The 15,961-nt window shown below is 52.9% G+C and overlaps 1 protein-coding gene across 2 annotated transcripts in view; it reads right to left on the bottom strand.

Moving 5' to 3' along the window:
- Positions 1-375: 375 nt before the first annotated feature.
- Positions 376-15,961, bottom strand: part of Lmo1 (LIM domain only 1) — a 33,197-nt gene continuing 17,611 nt past the window's right edge. Inside the window, exons 1-4 of one of the 2 annotated variants that reach the window (XM_033764165.1) lie at positions 8,855-8,912; positions 5,024-5,237; positions 2,216-2,341; positions 376-781 (exon numbers count right to left, since the gene is read on the bottom strand). In XM_033764165.1, the coding sequence (XP_033620056.1) occupies positions 676-781; positions 2,216-2,341; positions 5,024-5,237; positions 8,855-8,912 (504 nt within the window). In that variant the 3' untranslated portion in view covers positions 376-675. Of the gene's footprint in view, positions 782-2,215; positions 2,342-5,023; positions 5,238-8,854; positions 8,913-15,961 lie in introns of those variants that run through there. The other variant, XM_010615350.1, reaches the window with a different exon arrangement.

Raw genomic sequence — 15,961 nt, 5'->3', positions numbered from 1 at the left:
GCACCTCAGATCTGGCCCAAGAAAACACACACTGTTGCCCTGAAGGAGAAGAGGCATCTCGGTGGTACACTTCCATGATATAGGGCTCAGGGTTTGGAGATCTGCTGCGGAGTAGATGAGGGCTGGGTCCCCACTGGCCAGCCAATGAGGAGGTGGGTCACAGGAACCCAGGGCTGCACCTTGCCCCCTTTCTTAGGACTCTGCTCAGATCAGGTGTATACTTTTGGCTTTTCCCTAAAGCCAACCAGGTGCTCTGCTCAGCGACAGCACATGCTAAAGCACCACCCTTGCTCTGTGTCCTGCCCCTGAGGGCCAGAGTGGAGGGGACCCCCAGGTCCCCGTCAGTCATGCAAACACGCAGAGTTATGTCCCCGGAAACATTCATAAGTTTAATCCACGCCAGTAATAAAATCGCATTACATTTCTCATAAAATAAATGTTCCCATTTATATACAGAAGACAGACTGTACAGGCCCAGCCCGGCCCCAGGAGGGGTCACACACAGAGGGGCGGCAGCAGTAGAGGAGGGGCCGCCCTCCCATCCAGGATGGAGAAGTTCTGATTCGGCAGGACAGCAGCTGGCCAGCCCGTGGCGGCAGAGTGGCTGGCTGGCCTGCCAGGAGAGTGGGCAGGCGGGCAGAAGGACGGATGGGCCTGGTGGCCGGGCACCGGGCGTTACTGAACCTGGGTTTCAAAGGTGCCATTGAGCTGCCCCTCCTCATAGTCCATCTGACACAAGATCATGTTGTTCTTCAGGAAGAATTTGTCTCCCACGCAAAATCTAGAAAATCCAAGCAAGAAAGAAAAGCTGTAGGAGGGACCCCAGTGGGAAGCAAGACCCAGCCTGGCCAGGAGGGGGGCATGTAGGAGACGCTGTGCTGGGGAACTTGCTCCTTGAACTTCGCAGAGGGGTTGGCAAGAGTCCCATAGTAGGCCTGGTCAGTTACCCTTGGCCGGGCCCTGCAGCCTGGAGTAGCCTGGTCCACAGGCCTCCACCCTCAGACCTGCAGTGGAGGTAGAGGCAGGGCTGGTGGGAGAGGTTTGGTGGAGAAGTAGAGGAACAGCTTATTCCAGTTCTAGAGAGGGAGAGGACAAATAAACAGAAAAAAGGGAGAAACAGAGAGAGGGAGATGGGAAAGGAAGGAGGAATAAATGTCCCCCCCCATCTCTTTGCTCCCCTCCCCAGTTTAAGAAGATGGCTTAGGAAAAGGGATGCTTCTTCTGAACAGAAACTGTAGATTACTTGGTGCTCCAGGGAGTGACCTGATCCACTATTTTTTCTGCTACCAAAAGAAGACCATGCTTTGGCTCCCTAGTCCACCACAAGTATTGGGGGATTCCAGTCTTTCCCTCAAAGAGGGCCCCAGGGTGAGGCCTTTAGTGAGCCTCAGGGTCTCTGGCCCAGGGCCAGCAGATCCCAGTTGTGCCACCAGGTGGCTCTGTAACTTCACCAAGCTCTCCTAGCAGTGATCTGGCCAAAGCCCCTGGCCAGACCAGCATTCTGCACAGTTGCTCTGTACCTCCTGCTCTGGGAACACTGTATGAGTTCCTACCTGGCGGAGGCTCCTGATAAGAAGGATCTCTTTATGGTGTTAGGCCCTTGCTAGGGGTGAAGGGTTTTGGCTCCTTAGGTCTCTGTAACCTCCCATGGGTCCAAAAAGTCACAAAAGAGGCTGGGTTAGAATCAGAGTCACAAGAATGGGGTCAGGAGTGAGTGAATATTCGTGAAAGGATCTCACCTTGCATGTCTGAAAATCCTTTCTCACTGGACTGTACACACAGACACACAATTACGCACAGGACAAAAGGCACGTATGCCTTACCTTCTTGCACCTGTTTTAAACACGTGTGCACACATTCACCTCATCATGTACACAGAGCACATGCATACTTGCATGTGGACATTGAAAGACACATGCGCACATGAATATTAAATCCATGCATGTGCACCCATTTGTACATGGACATTCAAATATACTCAAGGTGTACTCACACTGTGCATACACAGGAAACTCATGTGGAACCCAGTACCAGGGTGCACACTTTGGCTACAAGGCTTAGGCACACATAAAGCACAGACACGCAAACGTGCTCACAACAGGCACACAGCCACATACACACAGAAACCACACTCGCACACATGCCCAGCCTGCCCAGCAGGCCTCAGGCCAGCGTCTGGGGAGTGTGTCAGGTCTGCCATGGGTCCAGCACTCACCTCTGGTTGCAGAGCTGGCAGGCAAAGCAGTCGAGGTGATACACATTGTCCCGGGCCCGCATCACCATCTCGAAGGCTGGGATCAGCTTGCTGCAGGCAGCACAGTTTCCAGTGGTGCCAAAGAGCCTGTGAGGAAAGGGCACAGAGGACTCAGAGACGTGCCAGAGAACTGTGGCCTAGGACAGCTGCCTCCACCCAGGGCCCTGCCCACTCTCCAGCCCTGTGGGTATAGCAGGTAGGCCTGGGCAAGGGGCAAAAGGAGTAGAGGCATCATCTAGAGCCTGCCAAGAGATCAAGATTCAGAAAAACTGGTCCCCACCAAGAAGGCTGTGTAGGGGTCAGGGGCCCACTCCAAGATGTCCCTGGGGTCCCTCAAGCACCTGAGGCCTGCAGGAGAATACAAGGCTGGGCCCTGAGTGAAGCCTTCAGACTCACACCAGCCTAAGATTCAGAGGCAGGGGGCTGGCTCATCATGGCCTGTGTGTCCTTAGGCAAGTCACTGAGTTATTCTGAGCCTTGATGACCTCAACTGCCAAATTAAGACCCAAATGAAGATACCTCTCATGGGGGTAGTTATGAAACTACTGTAAACTCAGTCACGGCTCATTTGGCAAACACCTGGGGGAAAGGGGGAGAGTTTCTTCACCTGTCGGGGCTATTCCAGGAACTCACAAAGATACCCTCATTTGACCTCAACAGCAACCCTAGAAGTGGAGAGCTATATTATCCCCCCATTTTCCAGCTAAGAGGACCGAGTCCTCTTTGGAGAGGTCATCAGTGGGCCTGGTTCCTCTGATGGAGGTGTGGGTTTGCTCTATACCACTGCATGGTGCAGCCTCTCTGTCTTTAAATGAGTGCATAACTGAAACATGTTTCCGCTATGAACTTGCTGTATCACTTAAGTCCTTTTTCTTTCTTTGCACCTCAGTTTCTCCTTCTGTAAAATGGGGATGCTGGGGCAGATGGTCCTGTCCAAAGGTATTTCTCAAACAGAACTGATACCCAGAGAAAGACCTGAAGACATGTGGCACAATGGCCTCTCTGAGGCAGGCACCTCTTCTCTCAGCTGCTGGCCGCAGGGCTCTAGGAGAGGGAGTCCAGTCCCTTCCCATGCAGCCAGTCCTTGGCTAGGTGCTGCAATGATCTGAGCCAACCATGCTCCTCCTTGCTGTTTTTCTGCACAATGGTGGGGCCTCAAGTGAAGTGTGGAGGCCGAGCAGTGAGCAAGCAGGAGGCCCCTCTAATCCTCAATTTGTTCACCTCAAACCCAGGCACCTGCAGAGGAGCCTGGCTCCATTATTCATCAGCCTGAGCTGCCTGGTGGCTCAGACAAAGCCATACAAAGGCTGGTCCACAGCCTCTGCCTGCCAGCGTGGGCCTTTCCTGCTCCCAGCCCAGTGAGCACTTGCTGCAGAGGGGTGGGCTCTGGACAGACATTCCCTGGGATAAGAAGATCAAGGCTGCTGCACTCCTACTCTGCTCCACTGCCCTCCCTGGCCCCAAAATTAGTTCCTCACCTCTGCTAGAATGCAGGAAAAAAAACTTCAGCCCCTAGAAGCTGTCAAGGGCCCAGAACGTCATGGGTGCTTCTCAGCTCTCCTGACAATCCTACCCTACTCCCGTGGTCCTGTGAAGCCATCAGATGGGCTGCCACCTCTCCCTGGCCTAGAAGGTTCAGCTGCCCTGGGGATGCTCTACGCCTCCAGACTAGGAGGTGCATTCCAGGCTCCGGAGGGGTGAAATCCCGAGAAGCACTCTTAAGCCCTCCCTTGGCCCCAGCCTCTTTCCTCCAGCTCAGCTCAGGAGCTCTCACCCACGGCTCCTGTTGCACGGCCTCACTTCTTAAAAGTTCTTGACAAAGGCAGGAATTAAAAGAAAAAGTGCAGACAGCTAAATCTCAGGCTCTTCAGGGAAGTAGTGGTGCTTCCACTGATAACCCTGCTCCTTCCAGCTTGCCCTGATTTGAGCAGAGGGAGCCCCATAAGCCCTTGCCCTGACCTGTTAATTAATGCGATGGGCCTTCTCTCCCCACAAGGCTGCCACCATCCAGCAGCTTGCCACAGAGCCAAATGCAGGTGCTGGGTCTCAGCCAAGGCCCCTGCTTTGCAGCCTCCTCCAGCCTTGCTGATGTCATAAATGGCCTAAGGGAGGGTTAATTGGGGGAGGCAGCCCCAGGAGATGGGATCCAGGTTGTGGGGGAGGGTGAGCCCCGAGCTCAAAGGAATGTGAGGCAGGGAAGCAGGCTTCTTTTCACTACTTCACAGGGGAGTAAAGTGAGTCGAAGAAGGTTAGAAGCCAAAGGCTCCGAGCTGATTCAAACCCAGGTCTTTAAACTCCAGCATGAGTGGCCCTTATCCAAGGCTGTGGCTACATGCCAGGCTCCCAAGGCAAATAGGACGGTTAATCCTGAGCATCCTCTGGAAAGGAGGAAACTGAACACTGAGAGGGGTGGGCAGGAGACGCTATCAGGGAGGAAGGGCCCAGACACGTCTCAAAGCCCCTCTGAGGTGTCCCCTCCCAGACTCAGGAATAGGTGGCTCAGAAACATCCAGCAAAGGCTGCAGCCAGGCTGATGGTGCCCTTGCAAAGCTTATCTCAGGTGCCCAGCAGCCAGAAACGCCCACCTGGGCCATGCTGGGCCCTGAGTCCAAGAAGTCAAAGGCCAGGCCCTGCCTCAGGCGGCTCCTCAGGTATCTGGGGTTGCAGGGCAAGGATGGGACCCTGAAGTGTGTGGACTCAGGGAGGGTTGGGCCTGAAGCAGGGCTTGCTCTAGGGGCAGGACAGGGCTGGGGAGGCTGGCGGGCCCACCTCAGGTAGTCACGCCGGCACAGGATGAGGTTGGCCTTGGTGTAGAGGGTGGAGCCCACCTCGCCCAGGCGGCAGTCACAGCAGGCGCACTTGAGGCAGTCCTCGTGCCAGTACTTGTCCAGCGCCTTCAGCAGGTAGCGGTCCTTGATCTTGCGGTTACAGCCTGCACAGCCCTTCTGCTTCCCTTTGGGCTGGACGGAGAGCATCGGCACGCCTGCAGGTGGACAGACAGAGGGACATAGGACTGGACTGGGGCTCTGGGCCTCCAGCCATATCCCTCTCCTGGGAATGGGCATTCGCTGCTTGTCTCTGCTGCCTCTCCTAGGCTTGGGGCTCACTCTGCATTCTACCCAATAATTCCTCTTCTGTTCTCAGAGCCTGCCCTTTGGGCAGCATGGCATAGCTTGCCCCCTGACCCTGCAAAGATCACTCCAGCACTTGCAGCCCAAGTCAGCCCTGCTCCAGGGCAGACACACAGCCCCAGGCCCAGCCCCACTGAGAAATTCTCATGTACTGTGAGGCAGGGATGCTAAAAGCCGTCCTCACACAGCCACTATTTGGTGGGCTTGCAGCAGTGGGCCTAAGAATGAATGGGTCGTTAGAGTTTCCAAATCTTCCTGGCCAACTCAAGTCTTCCTCACAGGCAATGGTCAATGCCTGTCTGACCCAGTCAGGCTAAGCCTCTTAGTCTACATGTGCAAAACTGTGGCCATGTCAGGAAGAAAGCGGGAGGCTCCCAGGACGCTCCCAGGAGGGAGCTGGAGGCTCTGGAGCTCCTGGCACACAGAGAGGTAGCTGAGATACACTATTAAAGGCTCCTGGCAGGAAGGCTTCAGCCTGAGCCCAATTCCACCTGCCCTGGAAAGGAAGTCCAGATCCCCTGGAGGTGTTCAACCTACCAGAATCTCTGAGCCACCAGGCTCCTCCCAGCTCATATGAGCTTCTCAACATACAACAAAGAAGCAAGAACTGGGTGTGGTGGTGCAAGTCTGTAATCCCCACACTCTGGGAAGCTGAGGCAGGTGGGTGGCAAAGTTCAAGTCATGCCTGGCCAATTTAGTGTAAGACCCTTTCTCTAAATATAAATAAAAAGGGCTAAAGATTTTGCAAAGGCCCTGGGTTCAATCCTCAGTAACAACACACACAGAGACACACACAGACACACACACACACATGAGAGAGAGAGAGAAAGGAGAGAGAGGAAAGTAAGAAAAGGAGAGAGAGAGAGAGAGAGAAAGGAAAAGAAAGCAAAAGGAAAGGAGGGAGAGACGGAGGGAGGGAGAGAGAGAGCCTCTGGGCAGGTAAGTGCACACGCTCACACACACCCATGCACACAGGCAGAAGGTGTGGGTGTGGACATGGACATGCACAGAGGTACAGTCCCTTCCCCTGGTGCCACAGGGAGGGGCAGCAGAGGAGGGATGGGGACAGATGCTGTCCAGGATTCTGGAAAAACACAGGAGCCATGAGATTTGAGGGAAGTACAAGGGGTCCCAGACACGACCTATGACTTCACCAGGCAGGTTGCCCACAAGAGTTGCCTGAGAACCAGCCCCTCATGAAAGCAGGGAGTGTGGATTGGGGTAATTTCTTCCCTGACCGAAGCACAGGTGAATGGAGCAGGCAGTGGAGCCCACCTTCCTCTACCTCCCCAGCTTTCCAACAAGGCCCGGCATCTTTCCTACGGGCCCCATCCTCTCCAGAGGACTCTGCTCTCTCCAGGGCTGGAGTTGGCTTCCATCCCCTGTATCCCTCCCATTCCCAGCCTTTCTCTGCCCTCTCTGTTCCCCACGCAGAGGCTGAGCTCCTGGACTTTTTCTCTTCCCCTTTCATCTTCAGATGTGGCCTTCCCTGAGGCTCAGCGGGAGAACCAGCCACCCAGAGGCCTCAGTCTCAGAATCCACAGATGCCAGGTCAGAGCACCCTCAATTCTTGTAGTCAAATGATTTCGTTCTACAGATGGGGAAACTGAGTCCCCAGTGGCCAGGGGCCTAGTGTAAGCTACCAGTCAAGCTGGCCCCAGGACTTCTTCCCCTGTCCTGGGCTCTTTCTCAGACAAAACTGCCTCCTCAGACCACTGTTGGAGAAGGGGTGGCACCTGGGCCAATTCAGCAGCCCTCTCTTCAGGGAGGGAGCCAGGCCTGCCACAAGCCGGGGACCAGGGGGACCAGTGAGGGCAGGCGGGAGGTGGCACGGAAAGCTGTAGTGCACAAGGGTCAGCTGGCTCTCTCCTTCCAGTCCCCGCAGGGCCTGTTATCTGGCAAGTTTGCAGCCTAATTTCCTTAATGCAGCTCTAAAGGTTAATTGGTCTGAGAGAGGGGTGGGGCTCAGGAGGACGCTGTCCTCAGGCCTGCCTAGGTCTCCTCTGGCAGAACTCGGCCAGGTCACAGAGCTCTTGAGGAGCCCATGGAGCGGGACCCTTGTGAGCTGCAGGGCCTGTAAAGCTTTCCAAGACCTGGCCTACAGAAAATAGGGAAGAGGTTACAGTAGCTAGATCTGGGGGAGGCCTGGGACCCCAAGAGCAGGACTACTGCTCCCAAGGCCTCTGGAGGGATCCCAGTATAGCATAACAATGCATACAGATACTAACTCAGATCTGCACCAGGGCATCTGGCACAGCCTCTCCACAGCTGGTGTCCCCAAAGCTTCCTGGGCAGGCAGCAGGCCTGGCTTCCTCCCTGTGGTCTCGAGCCCCCGCCAGGGATCCATACTCATACAATCCCAGCAGGCCCAGCACAACTGGCTGCAGAGCCTGCAGAGCTGGCTGGCAACCCCTCACCAGCAGGGCCATGGAAGCCACGAGGGGGCAATGCCACGAGCTGCCCCTGGTGCCCAGACTGGGCCTGCCACTTGTGAGCTTTCTACAGGCCCTGCCCACCACGCCTGGGGGTGCTGAACAGGGCTCCACAAAGCTCTTACAAAGCTAGTGTCTCAAGTCCCCTGAGACATGGAACACTGTGGCCAGGACAATGGGGACCCTTGAGATTTCTCTCTGCAGGAATCCTGGGACAAGCCTGCCTCATAGTGTGCCCATGGTCTGGATCCAAACCAGTCTGTGGATCCGCCACCTCTAGCCAGGAGGTCCAGAGTGAATGCCCTAGTCTCCTCAGGCCTCAGTTTCCTCATCTGTCCAGTAAGAAAAACCCAAACAATCCCTTGCCTCTCACTGGAGGTGAAGGGAATCCTGGGAGTCAAACAAGACAAGGCCTCTTCCTTCCTTAGGGAACACTACAAAGTGTCTGCTATACTGGGCCAGGCCGGGAAGCTCAAAATCAACCCTGGGAAAGCAAAGGGGCTTTAAAGGGGGCATTCACCATCTCCTGCTGCCCAAATGGAGGGAGCTGCTCCCCAGAGGGCCCAGGCTCTCACTCCCTGCCCTGCCTCCCCAGCCCTCCAGCCTGCCCCCTGCAGACCCTCCTCCTCTCTCCCTCCCCCTGCCTGTCTCTGGGAGCTCAGCCTCGGGCCATGCACTTTCCATTAAGGAGATAGCATCCCTTTGCTGAAGTCCATTTGGGATCCATTTTAGTGTTATCTAAAAATCAAATCTACATGGTAATCCTTTTAATGTACTCCTGACTTCAGAAAAAAAAACCAGCTTTGCACTCCTTCAGAAAAGGTTTTAAAGCATTACCCAGTAATTACTACTCACCCATGAAAACACCGATATTTTACAATGGAGGATATTTGCACTGACACACGAGCCCAGCCACAGGCTCAGGCACACACTCTGGGCCCAGTAGAACAACCAGTTCACTCAGCCCACGTATCACCCAAATCTCAGGGTGCACGGGAGGAGTGTTTAAGGGAGACAGGTCAAACTCCAGCCCTTACCTGTGCCAGGGCAGGGTGGCGGCAGGGCTGTGGGGAGAAGCCTCCTGGTCTGACTCATAGGCTGCCAGACACTGACCCTCAGCTCTGCAATCCGGGGCAAAGCCAGATGGTCCTGGTGACAGGGAGGGACTGCCAGAGGTCACCCTGTCCCTCCCACGCTCCCCCTCCAGCCAGGACAGAAGCCCTCTTCACACAGACCTCCAGAACTGCTGCCAGTCCAGACTGGAGGCTTCAGCAACTCCTGCCCACTCAGTCCAGCATGTGGACTCCTCCAGAGGGCACAGCCGGCAGGCTTCCAGGCCCAGTGGTGCCTCCAGCTTGGACCGTGGCCTGGGTTGTTGGGAGCACCCCATCCTCACCCAATAAGCTCCTCCAAAGGCCAATTGCCTACCTCACCCAGCTCCAGGCCACTCCAGGCCGTGCTCTGTGCTTCCTTTGCTAGTGATCACTGTGGACAGTACCAGTGATGCCACCAGGCATCTGGGGACCCCACATGACAGTTTATCCTGCTTGGCTCTGCTGAACCTGCTCCCAGCAGAACACTGGAATACCATCCTTGCCAGCCCACCAGTGGAGCTTCTCTCCCAGGGCCAGAAGAAATGCCTCTCCCTACCCATCCCTTCTCTCCCGCAAAGGTCAGAGTTAACAGTGGGCCTGAGGCTAAGATCTCAGCCCTCAGAGCAGCTTGGAACCAGGGCAGACCCCTCCCCTTTCCTCACTTGCCTCAGAGAAATGGGGGCTACCTGGTCTCTTTCCACCCAGATTGTGGCAAGACAAGGAGCGAGGAACCCAAGGCCAAAGCACAGAGCCTGGCACCAGGGTGAGAAGCAATGAACGCTCACCCCAGGATGCCATCCTTGCTTGGATACCTTTGTCTTTTTTAACTTTCTATTGTGACATAACTTCAAACACAGAGTTCCTGTGTACCTTTTACCCACATCTCTCAAATATAAACCTTTTTACTACATTTGCTTTAACCTTCTATTTTTTCTACCAACCTATAATTTTTTTTCATGCATCATGGGAGTTGGTTTCAGACATGAGGTCTCTATTCCACTACATTATTTTTGGTGTATAAATAAATACTTGCTAAAAGCAAGTATGTTCTCTTATAGAACTGTAGCACAGTGATCAAAACCCAGAAGTTGCACTGAGTACCTACCAGCTCTCGGCTTTGAAGGCCTTTGCTCATAACTGCCTCGTGAGATAGGTCCTATTATCATTCCCATTCTAATAATAAGAAAACTGAGGCACAAGAAAGGTACAGTGGATGCTTGGACTTACAACTCAATTCATTCCCAAGGGCTGACTGTAACTCAAGTTGGTCAACTGAGAGCTCAGGCTCCTCTACACAGCCTTCAGAGTCTCTCTCCTGTATCCAGGCAGATCTCAGTATCCTTAGAGAGACTGGCCCAGGATTTCTCAATTAACCCCACATGGGAAAGGATGTTGTAATGTTCCTGCCAGAACTCTTTAAGGGTCAGATCTGTGTCTGAGACCATCTGGAAGCACAAGGAGCCGGCATTCGAGTCATAACTCAAGACTTTGTTCCTAAAACTAAGATTCTGGTCATAAACTACCTTGTTCGTATGTGAGGCCAGTTGTAACTCGAGGGTCTACCATACTGAGCTTTATGCCACGGTTACTAGGAGACAGAGCTGGGATTTGAACCCCAGCAGTCTGTCTTCTGGGCCCAAGCACTTGACTCATCTACTTTGGAGCAAGGCTGTATGCTGAGGTGCAAAGAGACCCAAGCAGGAGACTTTACAGAGATTAGGAGAAACTGAAGGTTTGCAGATGTGAGCACAGAGCTGCAGGACACACACTCATAGCACACAAATATCCATGTACATGTGAGCGTACAGGTATACAAGAGACACACGAGGGACTGTGTCAGTTTTACTCTCCCCACAATAGCATTATTCCAGTCTGCTCAGTTTAGAACTGGCAAACACTAGTGTTCAGTACGTTGCATGAAAATACATACATATCCATGCGTGGGTTTTGTGGGCTCACGTAAATACAGTGTAAATACAGTTCACAAATTTAATTTGTTCCATGATTTTTGGCGACGATGGCCATGTTTGTGTTTGTCACTCGATGTAGAGTTTGCAAACAAAAACAAAAGTTTGAGAAATGCTTGAGAGCCAAACTGTTCACCAACAGAAGCATTCATGAACCGAGGTACCAATGAGGCACAGATGTACACGTATGTGGGAGCATGTCACAGGCATGTTTACTGTCTTTTAAAAGACCACAGTTCCAAAAAGTGGATCATAGCTCAAACCAAGCTCTGATTTGAGCAAAGCCCACAAGCAGGAGGCCTGGGACTAGAAGACTGTGAGCCCCTAAGGCTCACTGGCGTGGACTCACGTGCAGCCTCAGAACTGTCCAGTGTTGGGTCCCACAGTCCTCACACCCACCTACCTGTGGGATGGGAGGCGGTGGACTTCGTAGGTCTGTCCCTGCACCTGCAGGGTCCTTTGCCAGCCCTCACCCATATCCAGACCTGTGACCACGGGAGAGTGAGATCCCAGCAGAGCTGCCAGCAGCCCCTCCTAGGCATCAATGCCCTTTAATAAGGAAATTTGAAAGTGTAATCGAATTCTGCAGAATCTCTTTAAATCTCGTTTTCTCAGAAGTAACTTCATTTCACACAGACACATCCAGCCTTGTGCAAAGGCCTCCATTTCACACCAGTTTTATCTCCACAATTTCTCGTCTCACTGCCCTCCTATCCCAGGGCCTTGCCACGCGTTAGGTGAGGCCTGAACTAATAGCATTTCCTACTCATTTGGAATCAAAAGCCAACGAGAACAACTGTTGAAAAGCGTGGCCACAACCACAGGGTCCATGCTCACTGCCACCCCCTCTGCGGCCCATTCGTGGGGAGGATGTTTACCGGGTCACATGAGGAGGGAAATGGAGGCTCCCATGGCCTCAGCTCCCCACTGGGGCAAGGAGAGGAAGCCTGGGAGACCGTGCTTGGGAAGGACCAGCACCCTTGACGGGGCACTACCCTCAAGGGCGTCTGAGCGGAGGGACAGGGCGGTGCACACCTAGAGACATGGGGCCCTGCAAACCCACAGGCTCATCTTGTACTCCAGCTCTGTCACCTCCCCGCTCTGCCTCAGTTTACTCACTCACTGTATAAGATGACTACTATAAGGGATTATACGATGAGTAGATGATGATATGATGATCATATAATTTGGATGACAGACAAGAAATACATATTACAGTGATTGACATAATATCTGAAAACAGTCAGCCAAAAAAACTCATATAGATATTGTATCATGGCCCAACAGTTCTATTCCTAAGTGTATGCCCACCCAAAAAGCAGACTTACTGTCCTCTAAGAGATGTGCAAAAATGTTCATAGAACCTTTCCTCATAATAGCTCCGAGCTGAAAACAATAGAGGTCTATTGAGAGTAAAACAGGTAGTAGGTTACAGTATATTTATGCACTGGAATAGCATGCAGCAATGAAAAGAAATTAATTACTGACCTATACTTCCTGGATGAATCAGACAGCACGAAAGATGCCCGACCATGAAAGACAAACGGTACACAAATGGTATACTAATTTCAGTTATAGTAGTTCCCATACAGGCAAGACTGATCTGATGTGAGACTTATGCTCACTGGGAGGCAGGGGGAACGTACTAACAACTGAGCTACGAGGAAGCCTGTGGGTACAGGACACACCTGCTATCTTGACCTAAATGTTTAAATGAGTATGTACACGTGCAAAAATCTACCAAGACATTTGAGGTGTGCGCATTTCACCACATATACTATATTTCAAGAATAAAACTTGAAGGTGGAGACTCCTGAATCAGAACTCTGAAGCCTCCTCATAAAATTCACCACTTACTCAGCAGTCTCCGTGCCAGTGCTGGGTTCCCTTACCTCAGGGAACTCTCTTTATTAATGCGAGGCACCTCCACTTCACAGGTGAGAAAACAGGTGCCCTTGTCAGCATCACACAGCTCAAAGGCTGCAGGAGAGACTGGAATACTTCAGCCCTCAGACCGCAGGCTTCCAGTTCTTGTCTGTGCACTGCTCAGCCTGTGCATGGAAGGGGCTGCTATCTTGGTTCTCCTGTGCAGTCTGGATACCCAAAGATGCCAGGAAAATGGCTGAGACTACAACTGGAAGGCAGGGCTGCCCCTGAAAAGTGCTGTCTTTATGATCTGGGGCCCTCTGCTGTGCCCTGTCACCTGCTGAGTCTTCACAAGCTGTGGCTTCCGTAGGGTCTTGGAAGAGCTTATGGGTAAGGCCAGCAAGGGATATGGGCCAGAAACAAGGTACAAAGAGGGCATGGGGTTGGGAAGAGGGAGGAAGCCAAGCAGGAGCAGAGTTGGGCTATGTGCACTGCAGCCTTGAGAGGGGCAAGGAAGCCCTGAGATGCCACATGTGCCAGGGAAAGGCCAAGCTGCCACAGAGCAGGTGGGGAAAGAGCTGGGGTCCCCAGGCACAGGGGCACAGTAGCAGGTGTGGGCCTCTACCAAAAGCCAGCAGCTTGTGTCTGAATGAAGGATGCAGGGAGCTGGAGGGTCCTGGACTGGAGAAGGACATTTGAACCGAGTCCAGAGATGCCCGTCTTGTCTGAAGTGCCAGGATCTCTTGGTCTCCATAGCCTACCCACAGTGGGGAAGTCTAAGGAAAGGGCTGCCGACTCGCATCCCCAGTATCTGCAGCTGCTATTGTCACATTCAACTGGACAGTAATAAACCACACTGCCTCTCACTGAGTGCCGCTGTGGGCTAAGAGCACTACACTTGTTAATTCACACTCATGATGACCCCAAGGTCATGGAGATCATGAAACTTGCCCACAGACAAGCCTGGGAATGGCCAAGTGGGGCCACAGACTCATGCTGCTGGCCACCAGGAAACACTGATACACTTTCTTCTCTGTCCTGTGGCCAGAAGCAGCATCACATCATCTTTTTCTAAGAGGTGGGGAAAGCAGACTCTCACTGGGACCTGATTGGACCTTAGCACAGGAGGAAGCTCTGAAACACCCTTGCAGGGGGAAACATCAGGGCCAGTGGGCTGCCAGGCCCAAAGCACTCATCAGGCTGAGCAGATCAGAGCCCCCAGAGGGGCCACTTCCGGTGCAGGAGTAGGAAGCAGGAGGAATTTCTGCAGCAAGTCTTGATGAAAGCAAATCTGTCCTCAGGGACTCAGTACCTAAAGCCCGCATCTGCCGTGACGCTGGAATGTCCAAAGATGAAGGAGTGAGGTGTCCTCCACACGACTCACCCGCACAAGGAGTCTGAGCCCGGCACAACCAGGGTGGGGCAACAGCCTCAGAGGGCTGTCTGGCTCTATTCAGGCTTCTGTCACAGAATACTAAAGCCTGGGGGGTTTATAAGCAACAGAAACTTCTTTCTCACAGCCCAAAGGCCAGGAATTCCAAGATCAGGGTCCTGGCAGACTCCGCCTCTGGTGGAAGCCTGCTTCTCAGTTCCCAGACAGCTGTCTTGTTGCTATTACCTCACATGGCAGATGGGGTAAGGGAGCCCTCTGGGGTCCCATTTATAAAGTAGTGAATCCCATTCACAAGGCTCACCCTCGTGACCTCCTCATTTCCTAAGAGTCCTGTGTTCTAATACTATCACTGCAGCGATTGGGCTGCAACATATGGATCCGGGGAGGACACAGACTGTAGACACTGAAACCCCAGCAGGGACCCCACTGTGAACTTGCAGCGAGGCCTGACAATAGGCTGGGACGCTGGGGCAAGGTCACGGGATCTTCTCTTGCAGCCTCCAGCAGTTTTCTGCAGTTCTTTAGTGAGGACTTTAGACACTTGGGCCTCAGAAGCCGCATAGGCTGTCAGGAGTTCATCGCGTGGAATGAGACTCAGTGTCCTCCTCACTCCTCCTATTCCCTATCCCACCTGCTTCCAACCACGTGCAGAGCCACTGCCATATTTCACCACAATGTCAGCATAGTGGCCACCAGCATCCTGATGTCTGGGGGCCTACAATCATTCTTCACTTAGCAGAGAGAGAAGTCTTTCCAAACATATCACCACAGTAACTTGGAACCCTTCCACAGATTCCAATGGGTTGGACGTAGCATACCCAACTCTTTATCTTACCTATGGTATCCTCATATGTTCTGGTTCCTGTCTCCTTTTCCCACACTGAGTTCTAGCCATACTCCAGATCTCCTTCCTGCCTCAGGGCCTTTGCATATGCAAACACCTTCCCTGCCTCTTCAGTAACTGGCACCTTGTCATCCTTTGGCTTAAATGTGTCTCATTGGAGAGGTCTTTATCATTTCCTGATTTTCATAAATGACCCCTTTCCCAGGCATGTCCTTCTGAATGTTTAATCCTAATTTGTAATCATTTTGCTTTTCTTTAGTGAGTTTAGAGGGAAAATGACTGGGGTTTTTTTTTTTTTTTTTTTTGAATAGAAGTTCTTGTTCTTAGGGCTCTCTTTGTCTTGTCTACCACTGTATGCTCAGTGTTGATCCCCACAGCAGTCACATTTAGATATCAGTTCACCTAATGAAGAGAGACTGAGTGGATTCCATCCAGACATTATTGGCAAGAGTCTGCTGGCCCGAGTGGGCTGATCGAGACAGGAAGGCTCCCCGGAGATGGGGCCTTCATCAGGCTTGGCACTGTCCCTGTGCCACACACCCCAAGGCACCTGTGGCTATGCAGTCCTGACAAAAAATGCAGATGCCACTGCAGCAGTACCCAGGTCCCGCCTGCCACTGCTGAGATTCTTAGGAGGTGCATCCCAGGGCAAACACAAGCCTTCCCTTATCCCTTCAGTAAAGGCACAGCAAAATCCAGTCCTTCGGTGCCTGCAGATCCGTGAGGAAGTCCTTTACACATAAATACTTCGTCCCTCCTCGGAGCGGCAGGCAGAGCAGAGCGTGAGGCCAGCGGCTCAGTCTTTTCCTCTGTAGCTCTGGCCTGGGCCCCAGTCTGCTCTCGCATGGAGGAGCCTCCCTCACTCCTAGCTCAAGGTCCTGGAGACTTATAAATACGATCACTCTTTTTTCCCAGCTAGTCTGAGGCTCTGGGAGCCAGTGGAAGGAAACAGCCCATTCCCTACTGAAAAACCCCAGGCC

The sequence above is a fragment of the Fukomys damarensis genome, unplaced genomic scaffold (assembly GCF_012274545.1).
Source record: "Fukomys damarensis isolate Sample0158 unplaced genomic scaffold, DMR_v1.0_HiC HiC_scaffold_16, whole genome shotgun sequence".
In the NCBI taxonomy this organism is placed as follows: domain Eukaryota; kingdom Metazoa; phylum Chordata; class Mammalia; order Rodentia; family Bathyergidae; genus Fukomys; species Fukomys damarensis.
The sequence above is the reverse complement of the archived record's forward strand: the minus strand, read 5'-3'. Positions and strand labels throughout refer to the sequence as shown.